The 17,505-nt window shown below is 38.7% G+C and overlaps 1 protein-coding gene across 1 annotated transcript in view; it reads left to right on the forward strand.

Moving 5' to 3' along the window:
- PPP3CA (protein phosphatase 3 catalytic subunit alpha) overlaps window positions 1–17,505 on the forward strand; it is a 199,668-nt gene that overhangs the window by 79,135 nt on the left and 103,028 nt on the right. The window contains exon 2 of the mRNA XM_062574175.1: window positions 5,146–5,346. Within this exon, the coding sequence (XP_062430159.1) occupies window positions 5,146–5,346 (201 nt within the window). The remainder of the gene's footprint in view (window positions 1–5,145; window positions 5,347–17,505) is intronic.

Here is a 17,505-nt window from a genome sequence, read left to right on the forward strand (position 1 = left end):
CTTCTGTGCTGCTGGCTTAGGTAGCTGTTTCATATATCCATCAAAGGAATTCTTTTATTTCTTTCTCTTCTATCTGTAAATTGTGTCTGTGTGGGCTTTACAGGGGAATAACGCTCTTCCCGTCTTTGGATTTGGTTTGCAGATGCACTTGCTCTAAGACCTCGTGTAACAGCATCTTCTTTTTGGTGGCCTGTTCCTTTACGTGTTGTTGACTAACTTGGTGTAAGAGCCGACCTTCTGTGAAGTAACGTACCTTGTTTTTGAGTAAAATTCACTTAACTACATCTTTTAACAAATGCATCAGTTTCGGTACTTTCAATTATACTACAAGAACTTCTTGGCCACAGGAGAATTTATCCTGAGTTTATATAGGTAATCTGTAATTTTCTTATTTTTTTTGTTTTATGCTGTATCTTCTGGATTTAATTTCTGACATTTTTTCCATATTGGCAATTACCAAGTTTTCTCAAGTTGTTCAGTGAAAATCTGGTGAATACATTTAGTAAAAGCAGTATTCAAGTATGCAGTGTCTTAAAATGACACATACTACTTTTGTTGAGAGGCTAGTGCCAGTTCAGAATCAGTGATACCTTCCAAGTAGGATTTATCTGGCATGTGCCTACTCTAGTCAAAGTAGCCAATATAAAATACAACCTGCTGTTTTCAGAAAATACCAGAATGTAAACTCCACTTGTAGTTCTTTTCCATTTATTCCTTTTTTTTTAACTGGGTAGTGACATTTTGTCACCTAAATATGAAGTAGATAAAAGCTTAATAAAAACTTGCATGTGTTCTGAAAGCTATAGTGCAAATTTGTTCTTTGAAAATGCACTTTCTTTAAATAACTCTTATGTTTGTATTTAACTCTTATGTTTTTTAAAAAAATACTTGGTAGGAAAATAATCTAGATTTAAAAAAAAAAAGACACTGTGGTAGTAGCTAGAATAGTGGATCTGTGGCTAGATAACTTTATATATAACTTATATGGGCAAATGAATATGGACATGAAAACATCACCTACGTGTTGCCTGAGGGAATCTGTGGGAAGAAATGTTTGTCTGGATGTTGCAGTGTTAGGGCAGGTTCTGGCAATCCTGTGTGTCAACCTGAAGCACATAATGTTCTTGAAATTAAATATAGAAGCCATCTAGAAATTTTAGGCACGATTATACACAAACAGATGCATCCAGAATTACAAAATGTTAAAATATTAGTACTAGCTCAAAAAATTTATCTTTGCTTCTTTATATACTGGCTTGTACCTATGGTCCTGCACGGCACAGTACAGAAATACAGTGCACTCTGATTAAACAGTAAATACTCAGTTTCTGATGTTAGTGGTAGTATTGTTTTCGCAGGAACACCCAGGAGTGTGCCCTGTGTTAAACCAAGTTGTAAAAAGGGCCTAACTTTGTGGAAGTCATCCTGCAAAAGTGCTCAGTTAACAATTGAAATATGTTATTCCCATCTGAAAGACAGATTTGCTGGCGTTTCTGAGGTGGTGTTGAAACACTGTAGGCATCCTGAGTGTGAATATCATGAATAAATAGATGTGAAAATAGAGCTACAGAATGACTTGACTTTTTCCACACATAGAGCAAAAGTTTCAACCTTTTTAAAAAGTGGAGGTCTAGCTGTTGCTGTAGTGCAAATGTTTCTTGAAATGAAGATTTCAAATTACCATGGGACAAATGCAATACATTGTGATACTGAAGTGATGAAAATTCTTGGTGCATTTTACCTATAAATGATGAGAAAAGCATTCGTTTACTTTTGATAGAAGTATTTTGTGCTGTCTGTCTGTTATGAAATTACGTGACTAAGTGTTATTTGGAAGGTAATTGTTAAAGGAGAGTTATTAAGGGAAGGTAGAGTGCAAGGAACTTGAATATTGTTATAATGAACAATTAATTTCCCCATGGCTTTATATAGCAACGTCTCCATCTGAACACACAGGCATCTCATCTTCTCCATACCTGCTTTCTTTTTCCATTTTTTTAAACCTATGCTATTACCACTTGCAGCAAATAACTATTTCTTTCCAGTAGTTTTGTTTTTATCAAAAACACTTGCCTTGTCAGGCAGCAGCTGTGCCCACAACATGCGCAATAAGGCAGAGCACGGCCTGCAGCCCGAGAGAGCGACTCTGCGGGAGGACAGGGGAGAGCAGCCCCAGAGGAGGGGCAGGAGGGCCGAAGAGCTGGCTGAAGCTACTAGCAGCTCTCTCCTCTGCCCAGGAGCTGCCTCCGTGGACAGTTTTGTAAAAAGAGGTGGGACTCGGTAGCAAACAAAGGTCCCCGGGTGCCCCTCGGCATACAGCCTTGGAGGGAAGTGAAGCACCTCCTTCTTGGAGCACCTCCTATTTGCTGCAAGTGGTAATAGCATAGGTTTAAAAAATGGAAAAAGAAAGCAGGTATGGAGAAGATGAGAAGCCTGTGTGTTCAGATGGAGACGTTGCTATATAAAGCCATGGGGAAATTAATTGTTCATTATATTTATAACAATTTTGTTTGATCTTGGCATTTGCTGGTGATTCTACTAATGAACTATGTTTAACAGACTTCTACGTGACCATTTCTTACGTTGCTCTTCTGTGAAAGCTTTGTGTATGTGTATATACAAAACTAATATTCTCATAATGGAAGATGCAATTTGTGCTCGATTCAGTTGCTCATGTTTTTGCTAATTAATCATTAATCATCTGCTATTGGAACAGTAGCTTTTTTTCTTTAATTAGCTATTGGTACATGTTTGTTAGAAATCTGCCTGCAGAGCTCTTACAGTGCTGCAGTGTGTGCTGTACGTTTCTGTTAACCAGTAGGTAACATCTAACATCTTTTTTGGTTTGCTGGCTCACTTGTTTTTGCTGTCCATCTTTACAAATGTGAAAATCCCCTTTCAGCATACGCTTGTATATTGTAGTTACTCAAAGTAGCAATATGCTGCATAGGAGTTTTTTTGTTTTTACTTTTTAATACCATAATACTTAGAGGCAGAGTAGAGGCTGTTGTCTTGCACAGGAATGCAAGCTAATGGTACGTGCTTCTTCCAGCCAAACTGATCGGAGACAAGTAAAACTTTTCCCTCCTCTTCCTCCATGCAGGAAATGCAGGATCCTTATGACTAGCTGGCCTTTGGGGTTTTGTTTGTGTGGTTTTGTTGTGTGCCCCTCTCCCTGGCCCAGCAGAAGGAGGATAAAGGCTTGGGCAGCTTTTCTAACTGATTTTTCTATCCTGTGTGGTGTAATGAATTGTTTATAGCTCACATATATAGTTGCCTTGCTTTTGAGGAAGCAAGGCCAGCTGTGGATATATGGGAAAAATTCACAAAGCACATAATGGTCTGATTTTTGAGTGTCCTGGGGTAGGCTTAGCAGCAGCAGCTGTGAAAAGCAAAATCAGCTTTTGATTTTTAAGTCTCTTATAGTAGAATTACAATTTAAAATGTAAACTAATGTAAAACAATATAGGAGTTCTTGTAGCTTGACCGAGAAACTCGGTACAGATCTGTGGAAGAGCTATCCAAAACTATGGGATTTGTTTTGTGCCTTTTTTTAAGGGGGAGGGGCGTTGTTTGCCTTTTACTGTTTGTTATGGATGTCATTCGTCCAGAATAATCTTGGAGGAATCCCATCCTGGTGGGATGCCAGGGACTTGATAAACTTTCTTGCCCTCCCTGTTTTGTTCCATTTTTAAATATAAAAGCAGTCAGTTTAGTTTTCAGCATATTCGAAAGACTCATATTCCTTAATCCACACAGACTATTTTGGTGAATGGACTATTGAAGCTAGGACACCATAAAGGAAAAAACAGTCTCCCCTCCTCCCCCCCCCCACACACACACACTTTCTGAAGCAGTTTGTGTTTAAAACATGCATGGAAAATAAGTGAAAAATGAAATGGCTTATCTGCTTGGCTACTGGTAATGGAAGCAAAGAGTTCCTGGGTTGGGTTTTAAATGATGTGAGATTTATGGGGTTGTTTTAAAAGTACATGGATTGTTAGATGTAAAGAAAACTGAAAATAATTGACATATTGATCTGCTGTATGAGGTTTAATTTCTCACAACGTAGCAGAGCTCTCTCAGCAAGACACTTAGCAGGAGGCAGAGGCTTTGGCAAGGCCCGGGCTGGGCGGTGGATGTGGCCAGCCCGGATCAGCCTTGCAGCCTGCTCCTCTCCCTGGCCTGAGCTTGTGTATAATCTGACCCTCCCGCAGCTGGGGCAGGGATCGGGGTAACTACCCCATGGCTGGCAAGGCAGGCAGTGCCTACTGCTGCTCCAATTGAACTGTGAGGAAGAAGGGGTTAAGCTGGGATAAGGCTGCAGCCTCAGCCTGGGAGATGACAGCGTCACCTCTGAGGCTTCTCACTCCAGCTGCCTTCAGGAGAGCCAAAGCCTGAGCGCCTTAAGTTTGCTGTAAGCCTGAGACCTATGTGACAGCAATACACAGATCGCTAGTCACCGGTGTGTTGCTAGGGCAACCCTCCTATTTATTAATTTATTTTAAACCTCAGTGATGCATCCTCTACTGTGCTCTTGCTCAGTGTGGTCTTTTTTGCACTCTGGCATGGTTGGATGATATTTGAATGTTTCTTGTGTAAATAACTATATATATATATATTTTTTAACACGGAAAGACATCCTCTACCCCGCTCCATGTCATTAGAGACGCCAGTCTTGGAGTTTAGTATTTTAATTGGAATATTTCTAGGCATGTCCATGCACAGCAATTAAATGTTGCACTTGTCATCCATGCATTTTATGGCCTTAATGGAAAGGAACAATATACTGAGGTTTTGTAATGTTGCTAGAACAGTTTAAGCTGCTTTCTCTTCTCTCCCTGATGTTGCCACATCCTTTTTACTGTTGTTGGTTTGAGTGTTTCTACCTGTAAACGTGGCCTAAATCTTCTTTTCCTTTTGTTTATAAACATGAAAATGCAATTTTAATTTGCATGAATAATTTAACCTGAAGAATGTGTGTGCTTTAATGGTATCTTTGATTATCTTTGTACGATATAACAGAGTATAGAAAATTCTATACTGATACTATTTAACAGCAGAGATGACTTTTGAAATGTCGTTATCAATAATAGAAACTTTATTGTAAAAAGTGATCAGATATTTTTGTTTTTTTCCACTCAGCTGTCCCATTTCCTCCAAGTCACCGGCTCACAGCTAAGGAAGTGTTTGATAATGATGGAAAGCCTCGTGTGGATATCTTAAAGGCACATCTTATGAAAGAAGGGAGGCTGGAAGAGAGTGTTGCTTTGAGAATAATAACAGAGGGAGCTTCAATTCTACGCCAGGAAAAAAATTTGCTGGACATAGATGCACCAGTCACAGGTTAGTATGGAGTTATAATGGTAGAGATGATGATTGCTGGTGTGGGACATGTTAAGCAATGCATTAGTGTATGTGGCTTCCTAAGGAGCTGAAAGGAAGCTTCACAACCATTTGACTTCTCCAATGCTTGATTTTTGCTTTGTCTGCTACCACTAGGGAAACGGAGACTGCCAAGCAGCTTCTAATTTAGAGGAAAGGATCATTTCTGCTGGACCTGTTTTGTTTCTAAGGTAGATAGCGATCTTAGCCTGTAGTGGAAGAGTAGAAGAATTTTCTTAAACTTGAAAAAGTGTCTGACCTTTTGTACTCGATATTAGTTCTGTAAGTTTATAGATGTCCTTTACCGTACTAGCACAATTCACATGTACAGTCACAGTGTGGCTCTGCAGGAACAATGGTGTTACAGTAAACAGAAATTTTAATTAAATGTTAAGGAAAATAACAAGTAGAGCAAAAAAAAAGAAAAAAAAAATAATAGCAGAATCCCAGTCTGTGTTGCCTGGGGGATTAATGAATTGTGCTGGTTGCAGAACCCAGTCTGCCCTTGACTATCAAACATTACCACCTACTCATTAATCCTCAGGAAATGCCTTAAGCTTTGTTCTTCTTTCTCTAATTGTCTCCTGCCTTTGACTCTACTCTGAATGTACGAATGCGTTTGCTTGCTTTAATGTGACCCCCCGCCTTTTGTTACTGTTATCAAAGATGAATGCATTTTTTTGGCAAGAAGCTTATCTGTAGCATAGGAAGTTGGTTGTGAGGCAAAAGATTGCTAATTCCAGCCAGCTTAAATGATGAACCTTAACCATAAAGCTTGTTTTAAGATGGCAGTCACTTATTTTTCTGGGAAACATTGACATTAGTCAATGAAATAGGTGGTTCTGTTGCAGAAGAAGGTTATCCAGTCTTTATTCTTTATGATCAGTACCGGCAGCATTCACCCAAAACTATAGAGAAGTGGTGAATGCTTCATTTTCAGGAAACCCTCTCTAAAACTAAAGAAGGTAGTGTCTGGATTAGAACAATTTAAAAGTTAAAGCTTGTAATTCTTTAAGTAACATCCAAATAGGGGATTCGAGGCTGACTTGGGGAGGGAATGTGTATCTTATGTAATAATGGCTTGTCATGCTGCTTATCATCCTGATGGAAAAGGTGTCAATCGTGCTGCAGTTCATGGATGAATAAAGAAAAAAAGGATGAATAAGAGGCTCCTCTGAATAGACTGAGAATAGACTAGAATCCTACAGGCATTTCCTTAAAAGGAGGAATACAGACTTGGACATTAAATGGGAAAAGTTCTAGAGATGCAACACTGGGGTCCATAACTAAGTGATTAAAATGTGCAGAAATTCTACCTTTCTGCTTTTCTTAATCCAATAAGAGAGACAGATTGTCAGAGAACAGGTCTACTCTGTCCTAACAGCTTTTTATAAGACCAGCTTTGACATCCCCCTCCCTTTTCTTTAAATGCTTTTGAAGGTGTCTGAATTGAGTTTTAGTGATTAATCTCCTGAAGTTTACCTCCACTGTAGATCATTGGTATAATTTAAGTCTCTGGTTCTTTTTTCAGTTCAGCCTATGTCTTCCTTTGTTCCTGCTTTTAAAATTATTCTCATGCAGTGATTGTGATATTGCAGTATTCTTCAGGGTAGCTGATAGTTTTTCTCTTTTAAGTTAATGTAGGAAAGGTGGACTCCTAACACTTGTTAGTGGGGTAGCTGAGAGGTGCTAATGTTCTGTGTGAAGAAACATGAAAGCTGGAGTAATGAAAGTGATCATCAAAAGAAGAAAAAAAATCTGAAAGGAGGCTGAAAAAGCTTGAGACATTATTGTCGTGCAGTGTGCTCTATATTAGTAGCAGGGCAGCAGATGACTGGGTAAAGAGAGTTTCAACTGACTGATGATCTGGTGAAAGTGTAAGGAATACAGGCAATCAAGAAATTACTAGAGTGGAGCAAATGCTTTTTCAAACATATAGAGGAGCAAACACTGACACAGTGGAGAGGAAAATAGATTTTAGATAGGACAAACAGACCTGTTGAAGAGTGACAGTCATTAATGATTAATATAGGGTTGTTTGTGGCAGATGCATTCATATTTCAGGAACATATTCCTGTAGCTGGTTAATGAGAAGATGATCATCAAAGAGAAGAGAAAGGACCATAACTGTTGAGGTAACAGCACTGTGGATTAGTCCAGGAACTCCTGGTATCTGTCATGTTCTTGATAAATGTTAAAGAACATGAAAAGTTTTTCTTAAAGCCTTGGGTACCTGTTCCTTAGTTTGGAATTTATCTTCTGTTAATTTTGAGGGGTAAGATGATTGTCCTTAAACATCCTGGACCTCTGTTTATGTGTAAAATCACTTGAAATAAAGTGGGTACATAGAAGGAGGAGATGATTTTTGTAATTGAGGAGAGAAGAGAAATCCTGAAAGGCATCTTAATGTGGAATGCACAGTCCGTTATTTGTATTTACATATAAAACTTCTGTGGTTAACTGAAAGCACTGTGATCTGTCTTTTTGAAATAATTCATCTTGTTTTCAAATTTGGCTAGGTCTCTTGAAATATTGCTGATGAATTCATTTGAGACCATAGCTCAAACTTGCATAGCCTTAGTTTGCTGCAGTTATGGCCCATAAAGAAGGTTAACCGTTCCTGAAGTGCATCTCAAGGCTGCTTTTCGCTTGCTGGGTGTGAATTTTAATTGAGCCTGAGCTAAAGAAGAGAGAGCATAACTCCTGTGCTATAGGGACCTTTTCTGGTGTCTAGGAAGTGATAGGGTGGTTGTGTGGGGTTTTGTGTGTGTTCATTTGTTTTGTTTTGGGTTTTTTCTTGGGGGGGGGCGATTGTGAATTGTGATAGTGGGAGAGAGTTAAAAAAAAAAAAAAAGAAAAAAGTGAAAGTTTACGGAGGAGAGCTGGAAGTCAGGACTGAAAATGATGACAGGGACTACTGAACAGACAACAGGAAAATGGGTGAGACTAGACACTTGACTTTGCCAGGAGTATATGTTGGAGATGGAGAGCATGGAGAAAATGGTCAAGAGACTGAGTTGGAGGGTGGTGGAGAATAACTGGGCAGACAAAGCAGGAAAATAAGCAGAAGAGGTTGAACAGGGTGTTGGGGCTAGCTAGGCAAGGCAAAGCACATGGACTAGGAGATGCCAGGAGTACCTGGAGGAGGGGTCTGGTTGTGGAGTGAGAGCTGTGGTTGGAGAAGCTACCGATAGAGACCCATGCCTTGTGACTGGCAGCAGCGAGATGCTGGCATGGGGTTGTAGGCCCCTCCAAGTCCCTGGCTGGGGGAAGAAACAAGCCAGGGTGCTGGGCTTATGGGGTGCTTTCAGGCTGCTGCAACATTTTGGGAATACCCATGCCAGCTGCACCCAAAGGGAGCAGGCAGATCGCAGGGGAATGGGGTGCTGCTACCTTCCGGGAGGTGCGGGGGATTCTTCCCTGACTTCTTCCTCTACACCCTCTTTTCTTAGCAGCATGTGGCCTTTGATTCAAGGTCATGGGTTTAATGAGGTTGATTTACCATTAGACTACAGCTGTTCAGCATTCAGATGAAAGATGTTGGTATGACAGCTTTAGGATTTCCTGACCTATTTTATGTGCATAGCAGTATAATGACACATGGACAGATTGGCTTGTTTTTAATCTTTTTCAAGGCTGAGGAAGTGTAGCTCTGAACCTCCCTGACTGCAATATTTGCTTAAGTTACATTTCCAAGCACTGTTGGAAATGCCAGGATTAGGATTGCCAGGCTAACTTCATGCGACTGTATTATATAGGCTCATTCTTAAACAGAACAAATCTGGGCAAGTGACTTGCACTACCCTTTGCATAATGGCTAGCAAGTTACCTGCTTCTTTGTATGGGGCTTCGCTTGCAGGTCTAAAAATCTGCCAGGCACTGAACGTACTTAACTACATGCCAAGTGTGTGTGTCTCTGACCTTAATGCACAGATATGGCGGGGGGGTTTGTTGTTGGGGTTTTTTTTGCTTTTGTGCATGGGTGTATGTGTATGTTCTTTCTTATATTATAGAATTATTGTACAGTGCTAAGTTCTTTAGATCCTGAATATGTTATATCAGAAAAATTTAGGTGAATCCTTTGACATGAATGTTGCCTTACTTGGCTCCAAGCCTGTAAAATGGATGTTTTGCCTCACATGTGTTGGGAAGGCACTAATTCACACATCCTTTAGAATTACGAGATACTGTTATGCCAAATATTACTGAAAGTATGTATGTAAGCTGATCATGCTGTCTTCAGAGTAAGGTTTCTAAAACTTGTGTAACTAAAGTATTTTTCATGCAGGTAAGCAGAACACAACTTAAATAGTTGCTCACTGCATGAGTATGGTTCGTGCTGTGTGGTACATGGAGAAGAGAAGAAAGTGATTATGTAATTAAGGAATGTTAGCATGATACTTATGTGAAAGAGGTTGCACTTGCAATCTTAATCCTGTCACATCTCAAAACATATACCTAGTCATTAAAGTGAAAAGAGCTCCATATTTATTGACATTAAATTGGCCACACATTACTGGCCCTTTTTGAAGCAACCGAAACTGCACTTTTGGAGCATGCTGCACTAATGTTCACCTACATCTGCAGAAATTGCTGCCAACTGCAAAGGGTCAAATAATTTGATTGATCTGGAAGGGATGGGACAAAATACAAGAGGCCAAAGGTCATGTTACTGAAGTTGATTTCAACAGTGAAGTAACTGAGGATAACAGTCAATTCTGACTCTGAACCTTTGAATTTGGCCCTGTCTTTAGCAGAGTGGGTTGCGCTACATGACCTTTCAACCTGAAGTATTCTGTGATCCTTATACTGTCTTAAACTACTTGCTCAATTGCAGAGTAAGTGATACATTTGAAACTGAAGCTCTAAGTGCTATTTTTGTCCAGTATCTGTCGTTACATGTCTATACCTACACTTTTTGGACTGTATTTCTTGAGGATACTATTAGTTTTAAAGATGCTGAATGAAAATAACATGGTGTCTTGCATATTTGATTGCACATGTGAATAAACTTGTAAAAGATGTGTTGGATTTTAAGGTAAGTCATTTTTTCTCCTGTTGATATCTACTTTAATGTGTGCTTTGACTCTACCTGCAACATGTGACATCTCCTTTTGTGTACTTGGTGCATGCTTGCTTTCGTTAGCCTCTGCCCATCGTTATTAACAGTTTCCTGTTATTAATCCTGTTAATAGTAAACTAAGAACACAAATCTAAGCCATATCTCTTTTTATAAAAAAAAATTCTTTTGTGTATGCTATTGATGTGCAGCACATGGACAGTACAGGCAGCTGCACAGGACAGATGTTCTCAATTCTGTTTGCATGAGCACTGTTGCCAGCAGTGGCAATGACAATAGTTTCTGGCTTGGTGACAACAGGCAGGTCATGTGCAGGCACAGGGAGTAGCATCTATCAGTCCCCTATTTGAGAAAATTGGAAATTAGGTAAAACAAATACATCTTCTTGATCTAAACCTTCAGATGCTTTCTGGAGAAAGCCTTAACTGAGGGCTGCCCTGTGTTCAAAGCTTTCTGGAACGTCATGTGCCTGCAGTTTAGTATGTGAAGATAGGTGAGCACCAGATGAAGGCAGAATAAAAGCTTAATGTGGCAGTGTAGAAAGTAAAAGAAAGGGAAATGATTATCACGGTCTGTTGCAGGTCTGTTCCTTGGCCATACTGGATTTTTCTGTTAGTCCTAGCTTTGCAGCATCTATGTTTACAGATGTTATAAATGCAAAGGAGCCTTTCTCACTGTTCTCTTTATGTTGCATAATTTAAGATAGGGCACATGTGTGTTTCCTACAGGAATATAAGTACTAATTTTGGCCATGGTGAGGGGTGATAGACCTAGTTTCAGTTTGACTGTATTGTATTTGAGGAAAAAAAATGCATTGACTTAGTTGAATGTCATAGTGGTGTGGAGATAAAACTTTAATACTTCCTTTGCATGTAGTGAGGATACTTGAGTGCTTGCAAACGCACTCTAGATTGATGGCGTAGGGAGTGGTAGGGGTGTTGTAGCCATATGAGTGTGGCCTGGGTGGGAATAACCATAGGTAGCTCTGATGGCCTTCAGAAGCCTTTTGTGCCTTTCAGACCCATAAAAAGACTGTGGAGAGAACACCCTTTCCTGCCAGTACGGGCTGGTTCTCCACTGATTTGCCCATTCTAGCCTTTGTGGTCTTCGAGGCTTCCAAATACTCCCTGGGGAAATTATTCTGTGGGATAATAGGGCCTCTTGAGTCTGAATGTTTAATCATGTTCCACATACATTTTTCCCTAATTTCTTCCACTTAGTAGCATAAAATAATGTCAGTAGGTTGCCAGTGCTGCATGAGTTAAAACTTTGTAAGCATCAAGAACTTCTAGCTAAAGTGATCAATGCCAAGGCAAGCTAATAAAAGTGTTTATGCTTGCGTTACAGTAAAAAGGCAGTAACATTTAAAATTATATCCAACTGTAGCGCACACATAAATGAGCTGATGCAGTTGGAGAGCCAAACTAAAATATCTTTTTCTGGCTTTTACATTTGAAGCAGTTCAAGATGGAATTCCAATGTGGAAAACAAACAAGATTGCTTATTAGGGGCCTACAAGTAATGCAAGATCTATCTATATTAGCAGAACATCAAAGTTTGTCTGAAATTAACAATTCAGTAAAAGCAATTTTAGTTAAAATTCTCTATTTCACACTTCAGTGATTTAATTTATACTCTAAAGCTAATGTACTGTGATTACTGTTGAGGAGACTATTGAATTTCCAAGCTACTGTTATAACTAAAATATTTACTTCTGTGTATTGGAAAAGCATTTAAATGATCAAATTCCAAAACTTCATGGTGAGTAATTCATCTCTGCTGGTTACAGTATGACACTACTTGTTCTGTATTTCAGCCATGTAGTGATATCTTTCAGTTGTGAGATGCAGTAACTTCTTAAACAGTTTTAACTGTATTGCTAGTCACTGTCAAAACATGCTAAATTTTTTTTTTTCATTTGAACCATAAAGCGACTGAGATTTTCTATGTTCTTCCTGGTATACCTACATCAGTTTAAGTTTCTGCATTATGCTGGTATACATTCCCGGTGTGACATGGTGAGACTACCAATTTTCAGCAATATTAATTTCAGCAAATACTTCTAGATAAAATTCTGCAGATTTCAGTGAATACATAAAGAATAAATTGCCTGCTGTTAATTCCTCTCCCTCATAGGAAACTTAGTTTTGGCTGCAGTAAGGTGAATGTTAGGTTGCAACTTTACTTGTTTCTACCTTAAACCTCAATTCTGAGTCTTGTGCATAAATAAGATTTCAATACTACAGACAATTAGAAACTGTGGAACAGGAAGAAATGGAAAGCATCAATTGCACTATCTGCTCTTACGTTCTTCTTGAAAGCAAATAATAGTCCGTTGCTTTTGCATGCCTGTGTAAGGCAGATGTGTCCTCTGACTTGATGCACAGATTAGACCATATGAAAAAAAATATTTGCCATTTTTGGGGAAAAAAACCCACAAATTAATGTATGCATATCTGCAACAATTTTGAGTGCAATTTGCTGTTGTAATAATTCTTTCCCTTAGCTGTTGAATAAGTTATTACAATACAGAGAGCTTGCATGTTAAAGTACTGGTTAAAAAATAATTTATGATATAAACATACTGGCTAAGAGCTGAAGTGAACTAGATTGGGTCTTTTAATGGGATTGCTGATTAAATCTGACACTGCTGCAGCTCCTTTGCATGCTTTTTGGGGAACTCACAATATACCAAGTCACTTGTGGCTTAAAAACTGAGCTCTCCAAAAGAAGCTGAATATGTAAGGCTTCATGTACTCCATTTTTTTGATCTATTCCTTCCCTAAATGCTTCTGTTGGTTCCAGATAGGGATTGAAACATGCCTGCCTGCATCCCTGGAAGAACAAAGCGATTGCGTCTTGTAGCTTAGTGGAGCTGCTTCAGACATCAGCATCTGACATTTGGCAGAGCTGATGTTTTCTAGTAGCAGCTGCTTAAATCCATCCTTATTGCCAAGATAGCGGGTACTACAGACTGTATTCTTTACAGCTACCTCACTTGTTACTCCTTAGAGACAATCCATTTGTAGTTGATCTGTTTTGGTACAAAAATCATATAGTCAAATAAGTTGAAGTGAAAAGATTAGATCTTAGATTTCCCTTCAGAAATGAAGCTTAACTTGATGCTGTGAAATGGAGAAGCAAATATATATTAGGCATCAATTTAGCGCAGAAGTTGAATTGATTTAAAAATAACCATCTGTAAAAATACTTGTAAATCTATACATTTTTTTAGGGCTTTGTTCTGATCATTTCACTTTTATTTAGTGTGTGAATGAATACTTCTTCTGCATATAAATGTTTATAGCACAATATAGCATGTTAGCATTTCTTCTAGGGCTATTCCACAAAGACATGCGCTCTCATAGCAGTGGTATTTCTTTTAGCTTCTCAAAGTTTTTTTTTTTTTTTGAAAGAAATGAAACTTGTGAAACCGGTTTTATCTTTGCTTTGCAATTATGTAATCGGGGTCACAACCTGAGGTTAGAATTTGATAGTTCTAAATCCTTGACACTTAGCTTCTTTTTCTAAAATAACCGTGATACTTGCACTGTGTAATAATACTCTTTAAAAATAAAGAGGTGCTTTGTTCTTAACTTTTGTGTTCTCTTTGCTTTACCTAATTATTTTTCCTTTTGATTCTGGCCTCCAGTTAATTTAACTCAGTCTCAGGTTGCTGCTTGTATTGGGGAAGAGGGTGTGGGAATTCTGGCACATTCCCCGCTCTCCCATTCTGGACGGAGCAGCTACTGATATGGCTAAGACACAGAAAGGGGAAGAGGGGAATTCCAGCGTATTGTTTCCCCTTTTATTCCATCCTACCCAGCAAAATCAAAATCTGATAGTTTTGCACAAATTCGTGTTCCCTACTTTTTGTGTGTGTGAGATAATAGAGAGGATAAAGATTTCTGTGTATGGAGAGAATGGGGATTCTGTGCTATTCATACCATACCTGCAGCAACTGCCAGCAGCTATAGTATAGAAATCAAGCTGGGAACAGTTCTGAGAGAGGAGAAAAAGGAACTGGAGGAGTATGAGGGGGTGGACTAATAGCAAGACAGAGACGAACGGCATTTTCTTTTTCTTTTTTTTTTTTTTTTTAGCTGATAATTGCCACTTGGAGACTGTATCCTGATGAGATAAACCACTGTGTTTATCTGATTTAGGAACTACTGCACAGATATGTGCCCCTACTGTTCAGAGTCCAGTTGCAGTTTTGGAAATAACACCAGCTGCCTCTTGCCTTCCTCTGTGCTTTAGCGGTGTGCACCCAGCCTTCAGGCACCAAAGCCTCCTTGTGACACCCTGGCAAGCGCTGAGCAGGTGCCTAGCACGGCCTTTCTGGAGACAGCTTATGGAAGCGACCAGGCGTAACTTAGAGCATGACTCAGGTAGAAGCTGGGTATGATACTTGTCTAAAGAAAGATGTTATTCTGGGACGGGTTCTTTTTCTACTTGTTCCTGCCTTTAGAAGCCTTTTCGATGGCATTTTAATTAATCTAGAAATCCTAGAGCTGAAGCAAATATTATCTCTATTCAATTTTCTGCATTTTATCCAGATAAGAATTTGTAGAATGATTTTTCAAGTGTATATGATAATCTCTGTGAATATTTTGTCTTTCTAAATGGAAAGTATGCTATAACTCAAAACATTCTGGTTCAAATTTAAAAATCTAATATTTTAGAACTATCTTTAAACTCTGTAATAACCCTACTCCCAAAAAATTTTCGCCAGTTGTTAAGATGAGTTGTGCTGAGCAGGAGTGTATTTTCGATTTCCAGGTAGTTCCAGAGAGTCTTGGTAAATGTCATTACCAGGGGATGGTAGGGATTGTGTACGTTATTTGTACTGGGACGGTGTTAAGCAGTAGGATGTTGTCCTGACCCATAGGGTCATTATGTGCCTTTTTAAGGCTTCAAACCATTAAATGGGAACTGAGTTTCAAATTGGTCCTTGGTACTTTTTCCAGAATTACTGCCTGGGCCTCAGCTTCTCTCTTCCTTGTGCATCTAAATCTAGTTGAAATGGTATTAATAAAACTCAAGATACTGATTACTTCCTGAGAAAGTATTTTGGATAAGGGAGGAGGATCTTGCTTCTTGTCCTCTGAAGAAGACTTGGCAAGAATTAAAATTTGAAGAGGATTCCAATTCCTTTATAGCATTAATGCAATTCCTTTGTTGCATTAATAATAATAATAAATACTTAATCTGTTGAGTTCAGCAGTTGTCTTGCGGCACTTTTTAAAGTGAATGTTGTTGCTTTCAGTGGATTTCCTTGGTTTGTTTTGGATCCAGTTACGTCATCACTATCTTTTAAAACAGGCAACCCAAGGACACAAGGGCAGTGGATTAAGCTCCAGTTCCAGAGCCTGTGGCCAAGAATAAAAAATGGTCTTTGGTGCTCAGCACCAGGGAAGTGCTGCAGGGAATCCTTTTGGCTCGTTAGGTGTATCAGCATCATTGCTTTCAAAAGTTACTTTTGAAGATTGCTGTGTTGAATATTTGACTCTTTTATTCCCTTCTTCCTCTTTGCCCCCCATCTACCTCTACAAAAACATTCTACCTCTGCAAGTGGAAAATACCACAAGAGAGTTGTTTCAATCAAAATAGATTGAACTCAGAAATCAAAATTAACGGCTTATGAGAGTTTATTGTAGGAGGTTATCCAGTCAGACAAAAGATAACTTTTTCTGAATAATCAAGGAGATTAAATTGAGTGAACTGTTAGACTTATTCTTTATTAATCTGTTTTTATAAAGAAGACTTAAATCATTTTAAATCTGTAAATTAAAAAAACCAAAACAAAACGCACATGCATGCACGCAGTCCCTGCTGCTTATCTTTCCTCTGCATCCTCCTCTGCATTCAGTGCCCTTTCTCCATTCGGGCTGGAAACTGCAGAGTGGCAGCGTGGGTTGGAGGCATTGCTCATGGTCACAGAAATCAACTCTGCCACTACATCCCTTGGTGAAGCGGCAGTGCACGAGCACTTCATTTTCTTTCTGCTTGGCTTATTTTCTGTCACAGACAATAGTCCTTATAGGAAACCAGAGTTGTCTAAAACAATAAATTATGAAAGCTAATGTTACTGCTTTGTTCCACTTCATTTCCTTTGTTTTTTATCACGCTGGAAGTAAAAGGGAGAAAGCTAGCCTCAGTGTAGGTACAAAATAAAAAGCAAAGAGAAACAGTCTTAAGAACTATTTGTGAGATTAGCCAACATACTTAAAACTGGTGATATTTTTTATCCTAAAAAAACCTCAAAAACTGTAGTTGAAAAGTGAAAACTCCTTTGTGGAAAAGCTCATCTTCTGATGAGGAAAAAAAGCTAGAAAATACATGTCTCTAAAATCTGCAATTCATTATTAGAGCCAATGTCATGTGATGGTCATTTAACCAAGGTATGACTTGAAATGAGATTAGCAGGGTGACCCAGTGCTGACGGGGTTGCTCTGTAAAACCAATAAAATAATCATGATAGGGATTTGAGGGGTTTTTTATGTTATGTTGTTATTTTGATTGCAAATGATTGATTGCAGCATATATATAAACAGGTTTGTAGTCTACTGGTACTGTCAGAATCACGTGGCTTATTTAGTAAGATACCTGCTACTGGAAATAAACTTGTTAATTATAGTGTCAAAACTTTATTTTCAAACACATATAAAGGTTACTTATGGTCAAAAGTCCTTCTTAATTTAGAGGGCCAGGATCTTATGTAATTAGCTGCTGTGTAGATCAGCAGTCCCTCTGTGGAAATAAATGGCATTGCATCTAGTATGAGCTTTCCGGCAAAGTAGGATCAGACAATTAGCATTTTTTTAAGGTAATAAAATAGAATTTTCTTGTTAGTCACAAAGCAATGCAGAAGAATGTCAAAGCAGGAAGTTTTGTTTGACTCTGGGCAAGATGTTTTTGGATTTTTGTTATAAAATTAGAGAAGAGGTATTAAGGAAAAGTGCAAGGAGAAATCACTGACAAAGCAAAATGCAGAATATTTCTATGGTTTCCTGGGTTCTTAGGAAGGGAGCAAGCGT

Source organism: Rhea pennata, chromosome 4 (genome assembly GCF_028389875.1).
Source record: "Rhea pennata isolate bPtePen1 chromosome 4, bPtePen1.pri, whole genome shotgun sequence".
NCBI lineage: Eukaryota > Metazoa > Chordata > Aves > Rheiformes > Rheidae > Rhea > Rhea pennata.